Below are 13,632 nucleotides of genomic sequence, written 5' to 3' on the forward strand. Positions count from 1 at the left end.
GACCACCACATCGCAGACCTTCGGAAGCACCTGGCGAGCCGCTACACAGCAGTTGAAAAGGTGGGAGCAGGGAACAAACTCCAGGGTTTCTGAGATGCTGCTGCTCCCCAAACAGCAGCAGCACACATCCACAGGGGCTTAACATAAACTAGGAGCTAGCAGAGGTTGTGGTGTAGGGATAGGCAGTGTTCAAAGCCAGGTTGGAAGAAGCCTTGAGCAACCTGCTCTGGTGGGAGGTGTCCCTGCCCAGGGCAGGGGCTTGGGACTGGATGATCTCTGAGGTCCATTCCAACCCCTTAACGTTCTATGATCTATAAACTGTTGGAGAAAGGCCAGAGGAGGCCACAAAGCTGATCAGAGGGTTGGAGCAGCTTCCCTATGAGGACAGGCTGAGGGAGTTGGGGCTGTTGAGCCTGGAAAAGAGAAGGTTGTGTGGAGACCTCAGAGCAACCTAAGTGTGACCACCACATCGCAGACCTTCGGAAGCACCTGGCGAGCCGCTACACAGCAGTTGAAAAGGTGGGAGCAGGGAACAAACTCCAGGGTTTCTGAGATGCTGCTGCTCCCCAAACAGCAGCAGCACACATCCACAGGGGCTTAACATAAACTAGGAGCTAGCAGAGGTTGTGGTGTAGGGATAGGCAGTGTTCAAAGCCAGGTTGGAAGAAGCCTTGAGCAACCTGCTCTGGTGGGAGGTGTCCCTGCCCAGGGCAGGGGCTTGGGGCTGGATCATCTCTGAGCTCCATTCCAACCCTTAAAATTCTGTGACTCTATGATTTAGACCCCCAGAAGGTAATGTCTCAGCAGCAGCTGGCAGGATTTGTGCTGCTTGTGCCTCAGCTGCCAAGTGGGATCCTCATGCAGTTTGCTCTTGGGTGTAAGTTGGAAAGGAAAATCCTATTCTCAGTCAGCCCAGAGACTGTTTGTGCTTTCATTGAAAAAAAAGGAATTCTCCCAGGGACAGAATTGTTGCAGTTTACACAAGGATACCCAAGGCCATTAAGCTGTGTGTGTGCAGGGAAGGCATTTTTCTGCAAAGCACTGAATTCTTCACACTCCTATCTGCAAAGAAACTCAGCTGTTGGGAAGAGTGAATTGGAATAGCCTTAAGAAGAAGGAACTGGAGCAGGGAAGATCCGTGGCTGCAGTGCCTGAGCTGCACTCAGCCCTGCACGGATTGCTGTCCTGCAGCTCCCTCTTGTGACCTGCCGATCCCACAAATGGATTATCCCAGTAATCCCCACTACTGCCAATGGAAAACATTCCAGCGATGCCTCCAGAGCGTTGGAATGTTCAGGCTGGTGTGATGTAGAAAACTGCAAGGGCCTAACAAAATATAATCTTGCCAATTTCGTTTGAAACACTGTAACAGCATAAAGAGCAAATGTGACTTATTTTATAACGAGTCTGTTCAAAACAGGTGGATTTGATGTATTTATGTCACCTCAGCAGATGAGGTGAGAGCCTGCACGTAGCAGTGTTTATTTGGTAAGGCACTTGGCTAATTTGTCTGTATAATATACGTTTGCACTGATAAATCAGGTTTTAACAGCCTGAAGAACTTGTAAGGAAAGAAATTTAAGTAATTAGTTGTAACCAGATCTCAAGTTCTTGATTTTTATATGAACTGGTAGCTTCATATTGAATCCATATACATATGGTACTTAAAGGCAAATTTTGTAAGATACTTGAAATTTTTTCAGGCGTTCATATGCTGAGGAAAGCTTTGGAATGGGTTTGCCCAGGGAGATGATGGAGTCACCATCCCTGGAGGTGTTGAAGAGGCATCTGGATCTGGCACTGGGTGGTGTGGTTTAGTGGTTTAGGGCTTACAGTGATGGTGCTGGTGGGTGGGATGATCTTAAAGGTCTCTTCCAGCCATTCTGTGATTCTGTGAAGAGGTGTCTTGATGATGATGCTGGTTAAGATGTTCAGAAGAAGCTCCAGCTCTCCTTTCTTCCAGAAGTAGTGAGAAAGCTCCTAAGAAACCTCAGAGTCTGATGACACTGCTTTGTGCAATGCCTTTTAGAGTCTATGAAGAGCTCAGATGCTTTTGTGGTTTGTTGGTGGCACCTTCTCTGTGATGGCAGGACACATCTGTGAACACCACATGGTGTTGTAAGGAACTGAACCCCAGTTAGGACCCAGTTTCATGCAAAGTCACTGACTTCTTCTTGACAAATACTTGTGTGAAGGTCCCAGATGGCTGAAAGCAGCTGGCACCTCTTCTCCTGTCAAACACCTGACTCTTCTTTGATTGCTCTCAGGCCCGGAAAGCCTTGACAGAGAGGCAGAAGGATCTGGAAATGAAAACACAGCAGCTAGAGGTGAAGCTCAGCAACAAGACAGAAGAGGAAATCAAGAAGGCAAGACGGAAGTCCACTCAGGCTGGTGAGTACCTGTGTCTGTCAGCAGTGGCAGTGAGGGCAAGGTAGGATGCAACTGCACCTCCATCCATGTGGTTCTTGCTCTTTAATGTTGTAGCTGCAAAGCCAGAGTGAACTCTGTGTGATATTAAGTCCTCTGAAGGAACAACTCAGTTGTTTTTCCAACTCAGATGCCACAAATTGCTGCTAACTGGGGTGAGAACAGTAAAAGTAGGGTGAGTTGTCCTTCTGTTTTGTGGAAGTGTCCTTAGATTACTCAATGCTTGTGACACTTTTAAAGTCAGATTCAAAGCAGCTCAGCTGAGGATGTTTCTCTCTCAAATCATACTTCCTTCCTTGGTTCTTCCCTAAATCACAGTCACCCACAAGAAAGAGACTTTCCTAGCCAGCAAGCAGCAATCTCTGAGACATGCCTTCCAAATTTTCCACCCACCTTTCCCTCTCTGTCAGAGCAGAGTCCTGCGACAAATTAGAACATGGGAAGAGTCTGTTGTATCACTCCTGTTTGAAACAGAGACCTCTTGGAATGCACTCACCTACACAGTGCTGCCTTGCAGCTCCACACCTCGTTATTATCCATTTCCCACTTCAGTTATTTTGTTTTCCAGCTGTAACTTTCTGCCTATTACTTTTTTTTTTGAACTGAAGTAACTTGCTTTCATACTTCTGGGCATTTTGTAAAATACTACTTAATGCTCATGTTTTTCTCGCCAAATCTTGCTTTTCCCTCACATTTTTTCTCACCCCAATCACCTGCTCTTTTGCCACACATCAGGTGCATTTAGTTGAGATTTTGGTGCATATAACAAACGCCAGGGGACAGAACTGCCTTGAGCTCCACCAGGGCTGACCTTCAAACCCTAAGGGTATGTCTACAAAACCTGACTGCACTTTCCTTCTAACCTCTGGCTAGAGAAGGCTAAATGTGGTGTTGTCCTGACTTGCAGGGGATGACCTGATGCGCTGTGTGGATCTTTACAATCAAGCCCAGTCCAAGTGGTTTGAGGAGATGGTGACCACCACTCTGGTATGTACCTTCTCACACATGTAACACTGCAGAACTGTAATAGCCTATGAGGTGATAAATCTCCCACTGTATTTCCCATTCTCACTCCTAAGAAAAACTCATCACTGTGGAAAGGAAGAAATAATTACTTCTTTGCAGGAGGCATTAAATCAGTTCAGGGCTGTTTTGGGGCCAGAACACTGGAATTGTTCCCAGGAGGGAGGAAGTAATGTAGAAGAAAAACATGGGAAAACCGATGATAAATCACCAAATCCATTTATACATCAATCAATTTCTGTAATCCATGATTTTACAATTTTTTCCAGAGCATTGCCAGCCGTGCTTGGCTCTCCCATTGCCTGGTGTGCTTTTCTGAAAGTAACACAGCTCACAGGGCATAAACCTTTGGGGTTAGGCACCAGGACACAGCTCTGTTGTGCTGTGTTCCTTGAAATACCTGTGCTTTGGCCTTAGGGCTCCTCCCTCAGCTCATGTCTTAGGGCCCTTCTGGGCAATAGACAATTGGTTTCCGAAGTGGAAAATAAAAAGGTCTTTTGCATGGATTTTTCTCACTAGACAAACACAAAACTGTAAACTCTTCCTAATAAGAAGCAGAGTAATAAATTACTCAGCATGTGTTGAAGTGTTGTCTGTGCAATGTTTAAGCTGCAGTAAATTATAAAGGCAGATGGGTGAGTTGAAAACCAGGAGACTCCCATAGCTCAGATGGACAAGGAGGGACTAAAAGCAGATTTTGGGGTATAATATCAGAAACCAGAAGAAGAGGAGGGCAGAAAATATCAGGAGGAAGGATAGAAATCACCTGCCTTTCCAGCTAAAGTGTTGCTGGGGTCTGTTTATTGCCAGCTGAGCAAGGTGGAAACTTGTCCCAGCTTATCATCTGGGAAGCAGATGAAGGTGCTTTGGTTGGACTTGGGCAGTCTGAACCACACACCCCGGTCTGCTTCCCCAAGGAATCACTGTACCTTCTGGAGCTACCAGCAAAGCCTGCAAAGCTTCTTAGTCATGCAGTCATCAAGGCTGGAGGAGATCTCTAAGATGATTGAGTCCAACCATTAACCTGTCACTGCTGTAACCCCTAAACTATATCTATCCTCTAGAGCCAGAAACAGGATTTCCTCTTGCTTGCAGCATCTCTGAAGGCAGTGGCTCTGCACTCTGCCTTGTTGTCTCAGTTTTGGAAAGGCTTTGACTTTCTTTACTGTCATGAGGTCTGTCCAGGCTGACATGACTGTTGTTGCTTGCTGTCTCTGGTTCTCTGCGGAGCAGAACATACAGCCACAGAGTCCAGCTCCAAAGCGTGAACCTGGGGCAGTGTTGCACTGACTGGCAGCCTTTTGTGTGCCATCCTTTCTCTGGGCCCTCAAGCTCAGGTTCCAGTGAAAACATGGCCTTGTTTTTTTCTTCATGTCCAGGAGCTTGAGAGACTAGAAGTGGAAAGGGTGGAGATGATTCGGCAGCACCTGTGCCAGTACACACAGCTGCGGCATGAGACAGACATGTTCAACCAAAGTGTAAGTCTGCTCTTCTTTCCATCCCTCTGGTCTTCACTGCCCTTCAGCTAAGCAGGATGGTCCCTCTTGACCTCAGCTGACTGACCTGTGTCAAGGGACAGGTCAGAAGTGCCTGCAGTCAGCTTGTTGGTCTACAGCAGTACCTGTGCTGCCTCCCTGCAGTCCTGGTCCTCCAGGACTCTGATCCTGGCTCACAGCTCTTTGCTGGGGGAGACACAACCAGTCAAGATACATTTGGCCAGCACGAGCCATTATTAGCTCTCCCAGCATGATGCGCTACTCCTGGAGGTTTGTTCTTGCAAGGAAGATGGTAAATAGTGTCACTCTTGGGGGAGGGAGGGAATATATTTTTCTTGCTAAAAACTGGCTGCTTATCTTTAAGTATGGGGGATCCATGCTGACCTGAGTACAGATGGCAGGACTGGAATCAGACTGACTGGCTGATGCCTGGCACAGGAACTCTGCTTCCTGTTCAGTCTCCCTCTCCCTGCTTCCCACTCCCAGGCTGCACATTCAGCCTGGCTGTTGTCCACCCAAGTCTTGTGTACGTGCAGCTCTCCCTTGTCTGCAAATGCCATGTAGTCATGCCCATAGCTGCTCTACATGTCAGAGCAATAACTCTTCTCTGCTTGAAATGTGCCCTTGACATTTGGATTCTTGTTTTCTTTCGTTTTAGACAGTAGAACTTGTGGATCAGCTGCTTCGGAAAGTGGATCCTGCCAAAGACAGGGAACTGTGGGTAAAAGAACACAAAACTGGAGACATCCGACCTGTGGACATGGAAATATAGACTGATCTCTAGTTGTATGTGATGAGTCCACTGAATTAACCAGGCTAATGTTTGTTTTTTAAGGGTCAGAAGAGCATAGGGAAAAGGTTGTTTCACTACCAGACACCTTGTAATTTATGCCTGTACAGGCTATCTCTGTTCCATTTAGTCATTACAATGGTCCTCGTTGTGCTCAGCCTTAAGCACCAGACATTCCAGGGTGAAGAAACCAGATGTGTGCTTCCCACCAGAGGTTCCCAATTGCACGCAGCTTCCAGAAGAAATCTGCTTTCTGGTACAGAGAGAGCTCTGTTCTTCAGTGACTTTGTGCTCCACCCCTTGCATGACTATCTCTGTACACCATGTTAGAACAACCATGCAATGAGCCTCTGGCCAGCAAGTAAATCACTGACCATGATGCAGGAGGGGAAGAAGTCCTGATCATGGATCCCAGGTCTAGAACTGTTCCATGGCCACAGGCAAGTCAGTTAACTTCCCTGGCTCCCCCATCTATAAAATATGTGTATCTCTCAGCAACGTTGTGTGAATACATTGATTTCCTAGAACGCTGTTTTTCACCATGGCAGTGAAGTGATGGCCCTTCTCCCAAAATCTATGGAGAAGACTCCTGTTCTTCCTGTTTTATACTCCCTCTCAGGGATACATTAACCCATGACCATGATTTCTGTTGTAGGCTGATCGAGAAGGTTGAGAGTGTCACCATCACTATTATTTATCAGGAAAGACTTGGTTGTGCTATACCTACCTCATTAGCTGTCCCAGTGCCCTCAATGACAGAAGGAGGTTCTATACCAAGGAATAAATGAGATGTTCAAACCCTCTGTTTTCTCCCAGAATCTCCTTAAAGACAGTCATCTAACAGTTTATTTGGGATCCAGGTTTAAATTGCCCTTTGTTGGTTTCTTCAGGTGAATATCACAGACTTTAGGGATCTTTAATGACGGATTTTGTGCAGGTAAATTTTGGCTTTTATCTTTTTGGAGCCTGATTTTCAAAGGTGCCATGAATCTGTGATGCTAGATTGCATTCAGGGTAGATAGAGGTGCCCAGCACTTCTGTACCATCAGAGTTTTAACCTGAGGTTTTCTCTGTGTTACCTTTACTGCAAACCACCAAAAATTCAGCACTGTCCTTGGCAAATAGTGTTAGGTAGTTTGGAGACTGGTTTTGAAAAGATTTCATTTTCTTCTCCTGCTGTTACTTCTGATTGATTATTCAGTGCTGCTGTTATATATTTGTTCAGCATTTCATGCAATGCCAAGATTCTCCAGATCCTTGCTTTAAATCCAGCAGAAACCTTGATTCTCACCACTGTGGCCTTTACTCAGTGTTTACTGTGGTGTTAGCTACAATTTCCCAAGTCACTGATCCACAGTTATGCTCCACTTTCTCTCATTGTCACTGTCTTTTTCTCCCCAGCACCAGCAGTGCATCCTTCTTTTGTTCCACTGCCATTCCAGGCTTTTGTTCACCAGCCTCAAAGTGCTGTGATTAGGTCACTGGGAATCAGGATTCCCCTTTGCCAGTACAAACAGAGACACAAAAGAAGTCTTACCTGAAGCACATTTGTAACATTGCTGCAGTGGTTATTTTTCTGGTTTGGTATTTCAAACTGAATTCTCTTGCATTTCCCTATTGTTTTCTTTTTCTCAACCATCTCTTTACCAGTACAGGTTCATTCCTGTCTTACAAATGCCTCCACAGCCCATTTCTCTGCTGTCTCACTAAGCTTTATGAACCTTTGCAGGTTGGCAGGTGCAGTGTCTGACTGCTGCACGCTCAGGGTGCTCCTGGTGTGACACTGCCCGTGCTGCTCTTCATTGCACACCTCAGAATTTGGACTGCTAGTTTGTTCTTGCTGTTGGAAGCATCCAGCACACTGTGACCTGAGTCTCACCTAAGCTCCTGCACAGACCATTGCAACACCAGTGAAGTGTTTGGTTTGCCTGAGTGTCGCTCAGTCCTTGAGCTCAGTTAGAGCATTTATCCCTCCCTAGACTCCTCTTCTCCTTCCCTTCTGCCTTCATCCCTCGAGCAGGTTCCTGGTGATCTCTCCTTTTCACTCTTCCTACTGATTCACTTGCTGTCCTATTACTTTTTGGGGCGTCCCAGTGTATACTCCCTTGCACTTTGGAGGACAAGCACTTTCTTACGTTTTAAACCACAAGTGCAGGGTGAACTATCAAACCTTCCATGGCCAAAACCAACAGGAGCACTTGAGAGCTGCACCTCAGGTCACTCCCTGTGTTCTGGGCTGCACTGTGCATCAAAATGAGCAGTCTTGGCACTCATCAGCACGTTCTTGTTTTGATTGCAAAACCAACCTAGTCATGCACTTTATACAGTATTCTCCTTCATACCTGAAGTAATCTCTTCTCAATTACACTTTATTTTCCCTCTTTCCTTAAAGATGTTTGGTATTTTAGCTCATTTGGACTGGAAATACTGTGCCTTAGCACAGGTTTCTCTGAGGACTGAAATGTGTTTTGGTTCCTCTACTTAGTTTCTACTACTTCCTCCTCTCTACACCTCCTTAAACTTGTCCCTGTTGTGAATGTAATTGTTAAAGTACTCACTGCAGGTTAGGGTTGTCAATGTGCACTCTTCACCTGTTCTTTGGAAGTGCTCAACACTCAGAGGTTTCTTGGAATGCAACAGGGAGCTGTTAGGTGATGAGAGACTTTGAAAATCAGGCTAACAAACAGAAATGCACAAGCCTCTTTTGTCCTTAGTTGGACTCAAGTACATGGCTAAGGTAAACGTTAAGAAATGAGGACCTCAAATCCTCAATGTGTAAGATGTAGCTGCTCTTTGTGCAGCTCCAGCAGCTCCAGGAGTGATGACCCTGTGTTGGCTGTGGTCAGGGTGCAGCTCTAGCCCACATTTCACCTGCTGATGCAGCTGTAAAAACCCCAAATTCAGTGACAAAGTAGCTCTGCCCATCCATTTCTTCAGTCACACACAGGGAGAGAAAGGGCACTGCTTACCCAGGTGGGTCCTTCACTACCAAGCACCTTAAGAAATCCAGACCAGCACCTTGAAGGTCCCCCTGGAACGAGTAGATGTGACTTCTTGGTGTGATTATTTGTTTCCCTCTGAACAGAAAACAGATTTTTCATAGCAACTTGTGTGCTCTAGTGCAGCCTGCTGTGTCTGTTCCTGGAGGTGGCAGGCAGAGCCTGGTGTCCTGGGGAGTCCTGGTCACCCTGACATTCCTCTCACTGGGCAAGAACTGTGTCTTCAACAGACAGTGCCAAAAAGGCAGTTTGCAGATTAATGAGCTTTCCTCATCACAGCCTGGAGGCTTTTTGCTGCCTGGTGTGTGAGGAGAGTGAGATCCCAGAGGCTGCTGAAGTGTGACTGTGAGGGCTTCTTGCTGTGTGGACATCCTCCAGTCCTTGCCCAGGGCTGGGGAAGGGCTGACATGTGTCCTGTGAGCAGCAGAGGTGTCTGACACGTCACCAGAGCAGCCTACTGGTCACATTTCCCTTCACCAGGTGAGCAATGGTCACAAACCAGTCCAAACTCAAAACAGACACATAGGGCAAGGACATACTTAGCTTTCCCAGTGCCATCTCTCTCCGACCCCGATGGGCCCCATAATGGGCACATCACTTTCCTAATTCTGCTTAGCACATGCAAATTGGTGATGAAATGTAGCTCCAGCCTGACACAGAGCTCTGCAGCTCACACCTGGTCGTGCCAGTGGGAGAGCAGGACGTGGCAGAGCCACCCTGGGGCCTGCGGTGACACCCTGCCCAGCTGTGCTGAGCCTCAGCAGCCTGGAGCACACAGCCTTGGCTGTTGCACAGTGGTGATGAAGTCTTTCCTGGCAGCAAATCCTTGTCCTTTCCTGAGAAGCACTATAGGATACATCATACTCATTGCTTTGTCTCAGGTCTGATCTTACTCAGATGAGTGGTGCATCTTTCAACTCTCCTTTTTGCCTCTCCGTTGTGATTGCAGCCACTTCATCACTGCAGTGCATCCCTCTGCAGGCCTTTCATTCTGGATTTTCATACACCACCTCTGTTGTTTCAACATACTCACCAAACTTCATGCTTTTGGGTATTTTCTGAGAGTTGTAAGTGCTTTTTTGGAGAGGTTATCTGGGGTTTTATTTGAGGTTTTTCTTACCAGCCACCAGGTTTGGAAGTGTAATGACTCCTTTTGGTGTTTAGTTTTTCTTCCTGGACATTTTTTTTTTCTGAAGGGACCAACACACAGCACAATTGGCCTGAAATCTCCAATCCCATGCATTCCTCAAGGCAGAAACCTTTTGTGCCTAAATGATGCATCTGAGTCTGAGAATTGTACACGGAGAAAACCTTTCGTAGACCAATAAAAAAATAAGTCTTAGGTTAACGACAGAATAATTACAGGAGAAAAAAAAAAAAGTATAAATTTGAAACCTTCAGATTTATTTCCCTCAACTTACATTAAGTTGAACTATTTCAGGTGTGTCAGAAGAGACAAACTCAGTGGATGTTCAGAACAAAAGCTTTGCAGCTGCTGTTTTCAGGGTCAGTGAGTGCACAGGTCTAGAATTTCAGCCTTTCAGGGCTGCAGATTTCACAGATAGCCGAGTAGTGACTTGGATCACAACCCTCTGAAAATTCTGCTAGTAGATCCCCTTGAAGTGCCTCTTTAAACAGTATCTGCTACAACCCTGTGAAGTACACAGATTCACCCCCCAGGTTCCCAAATCTCAGGAGCAGTCAGTGTGCACAGATCCAGGTGGGAATCTCAGCCTCCCCTCCCATCTCCAGGAGACCTTTGCCTCAGTGACCATTTACTGTCCACCACAGGCATCCTAAATTCTCAGTGTGGAAAATGGAGGAGGAAAATTTAGTCTTAAAAGCAACTGCATTGAACCTATTCTTCAGGCCCATCTCTAAGTGTTGGGTTCTCAGTAGAGTGAGTAGGGAATTCTGCATCAAAATAGCATGCAGTGATAAATCTGCATGAAAGAGTTGAGCAGTTGCACTTTGTGGTTTAAAATAAATAAATCCAAATTTTTTTGTGTGTTACAGCAATTGCTGACAGAAATGTTCTGGGCCTGGAAGTCTACAGTGAATATTGATTTCAGGGATCTCACATGATAATCTCAGTCATGTGGGTTTGGGAGTGCTTGGCCTGAAATCCCTTGTTCCTTTGGAAGTTTTTTTTTGATGGATTGGCTGAGATGATCAGAATAGCCTAAGGAATTTGGATGTCCATTTACCACTCTTCTTACCTTGGCTGGTCAAACCCACTCTTTAGGGACAGCAGCCTCTATCCATCATGAAAACAGCAGGTACCAGTATGGGACAAACCTTTTCTTCTCCTCCTTAGGTGGTTTCCTTGTTTCCAGCAGCCCAGGACAGTGTGGGAGATGCACTGACAGCTGTGCAGACTCTAACAGCTGTGATTCACAGCAGGCCACATCATCAGGCAGACACTAAACCAGAGTTTTCTACTAAAAGTTGCTTATTTGGTCCTTTTTTTGTGTAACTTTTCCTAAATACTTCTAAATTTCTAGGAAAGTTGTCTTTTGCCAGTACTAATGACTTCTTTTTCAAGATGTTTAACCAAAATTTTGTAACTTTCCATACATTTTTGGCCAAATAGAGAGCCCTTAAATAGTTTATCATGCAGCCTCTGTCTGGGGAACTAGTAAATCTTGGATCATTGTGGAAATGAGAGGATGGCTTTTGTTCCATGAGGACACGTGAAGGAATCACTTACTGAACTTAAGCTGAATGAAGAAAAGACTAAAAGGGGCAGATCTTCAGCTCGGGTAAACTGGCAGAGTTTGGTGGAAGCTACTTGATGTCAGCTGTGGATCTTGTCCTTCAGTGTTGAAGGCATTTCCTCTATGTAATTTTTCTGTCTTACTGTAAACCAATTTCATATGGTTAAACTGTATTTTCCTATATTGTTCTGCAAGTTTATATACACCACAGTGCTCATCTCATCTCCTGTAAAATAAACTGTACAGAGACACATTGAGCATGGAATTGTCTTGACCCACTTGCTTTTTCTTCCAGCTCAGCCTCACACCTTGGGAGTGCAGTTTGCTCCTGGACACTGCATGTGGTGCCACATGCACAGAGTAGCTTTGGTAGCTTAGTGCAGCTTAAATTTGCGATCACATCACTGGGGTGTAATCCATATATTAATTTTTCCATGTATTTTTGGTTTTAAGCAACTTGCAGCCTGAGGAGAAACCCCTGGGGTTGGAGAGAGGTGGGGGATGTGTGTCCTGCCAGGGCTGCAGGGAGAGGAGAGAGGGAATGGCCTTGAGCTGAGCCAGGGCAGAGTCAGAGGAGATGGTAGGGAAATGTTTTCCCTGTGAGGGTGTTCAGGCACTGGGATATTGCCCAGGGAGGTGGTGCAGTCACCATCCCTGGAGGCGTTTCAGAGGTGTCTGGATGTAGTTTAGGATTTAGGAGCTCCAGCAGTGGCAGGTTAATGGCTGGACTCGATGAATCTTCGAGGTGTCCTCCAGCCTTGATGGTTCTATGCTCACTGCCATTGCCCTTTCACTCCTCTGCAGGTCAAAGCCATCTCCACCTCATGGTGGTTTTGGAGTGCAAGTGACAGAGGTTCACAGCAGATGTCAGTGTGCTCTTTGCCTCACAGAGCTCCAGACTAGGATGTCTTTAGAGAGTTGCAGCTGTGGCAGTTGGAAAGGGTGAGAGGAGGTACCAGAGCTGGTGATGGAGCCACAGCACAGAGATCATCACCTCGGCCACAAAGGTGGAAGCTTTTTCAGATTTGGCTTTTTTGGCCACAGCTAATTCTTGCTCGCCGTGAGTCTGCAGTGCCTCAATGAACCCCAGTGTGGAACAGAGCCAGGGAAGAGGAGGTGACAGGCCACGTCCTGTGATGTGCCATGTGGCCTATTTCCAACTGCATCATTTTCTTTGTGTTTGACCTTGATGTATGGTCAGCAGAGGACACCAGCACCCCTACAGCCACATTACTTACCTTGCTGCTTAGCTCTAATATGAAACCTTCGATGGTATTTCGGGGAAAAACCTTGAGCATTTTTCCTGCAGCTGCAAAGAAGTGATACTGAACTTCTGTACTGTTGACACTACAATTTTGTACTGCAACTATTGTACTACAATTCTGGAAGCTCCAAAGAATCATAGAATTTTAGGGGTTGGAGTGGACTTTATAGATCGACGGAAGACTAAGAGACAAGGCTGCAAAAAAGGTCTGAGGTGCATCCAAGAGGAAAAGCTGGAGATAACTACACCTGTGGTGGCAGCCCTGGGTCAGGCTGGTGAGGGCAGGTGAGTCCTCTTGGTGCACTTAGAGGGCTGACAATCATAGGATCATCAAGGTTGGAGGAGACCTCTAAGCTCATCGAGTCCAACCATTAACCTGTCACTGCTGGAACCCCTAAACCCTAACCCAGATCCTCCAGTGTCACATCAGACACCTCTGAAACACCTCCAGGGATGGTGACTCTATCACCTCCCTGGGCAATATCCAGTGCCTGAACACCCTCACAGAGGAAAAATTATCTGTTGGACCTGTCTTCATCTGTATGGTGGCCACTGTACAAACACAAGAAGAGCCAATTCTGCTTTGCAGGGCCTAGGATGGGCAGAGAACCAGGTGCAGAAGGTTGGAGATGCTTAGGATGATTTGCAGTGCTCACAGAAGGATTTGCACAAGGCCATGGAAAGGGAGTAGTCATAGCTACTGCTGTGTGAAACTGAGGAAGTTGAACTTCTTCTACAAGGTGGATGAGGTGAAAGTGTTTTTGAACCCTCAGCGCTCAGTGTGCCCTATGTCCTGCATGAGGCCCTCAAAGGTGAAGATATGTGCAAAGTTAAAGCAACTGGTCTAACTCAGCTCTCATGATCTTTCCTGGTTTGCTGCACAGGTGCCAGCAGTGGTTTCTCTCACGTGGGTTCA

The 13,632-nt window shown here is 46.3% G+C and overlaps 1 protein-coding gene across 1 annotated transcript; it reads left to right on the forward strand.

Annotated features, from left to right (window-relative positions):
- Window positions 1–445: 445 nt before the first annotated feature.
- Window positions 446–6,534, forward strand: LOC103809555 (growth arrest-specific protein 7; the record flags this gene model as incomplete). The annotated part of the gene is made up of 5 exons (XM_009082392.1): window positions 446–519; window positions 2,268–2,391; window positions 3,335–3,414; window positions 4,830–4,928; window positions 5,605–6,534. Coding segments are annotated over 5 exons (491 nt in total), but the record flags the coding sequence as incomplete, so codon positions are not given.
- Window positions 6,535–13,632: the final 7,098 nt, after the last annotated feature.

The sequence above is a fragment of the Acanthisitta chloris genome, unplaced genomic scaffold, assembly GCF_000695815.1.
Source record: "Acanthisitta chloris isolate BGI_N310 unplaced genomic scaffold, ASM69581v1 scaffold5929, whole genome shotgun sequence".
Taxonomy (NCBI): Eukaryota; Metazoa; Chordata; class Aves; order Passeriformes; family Acanthisittidae; genus Acanthisitta; species Acanthisitta chloris.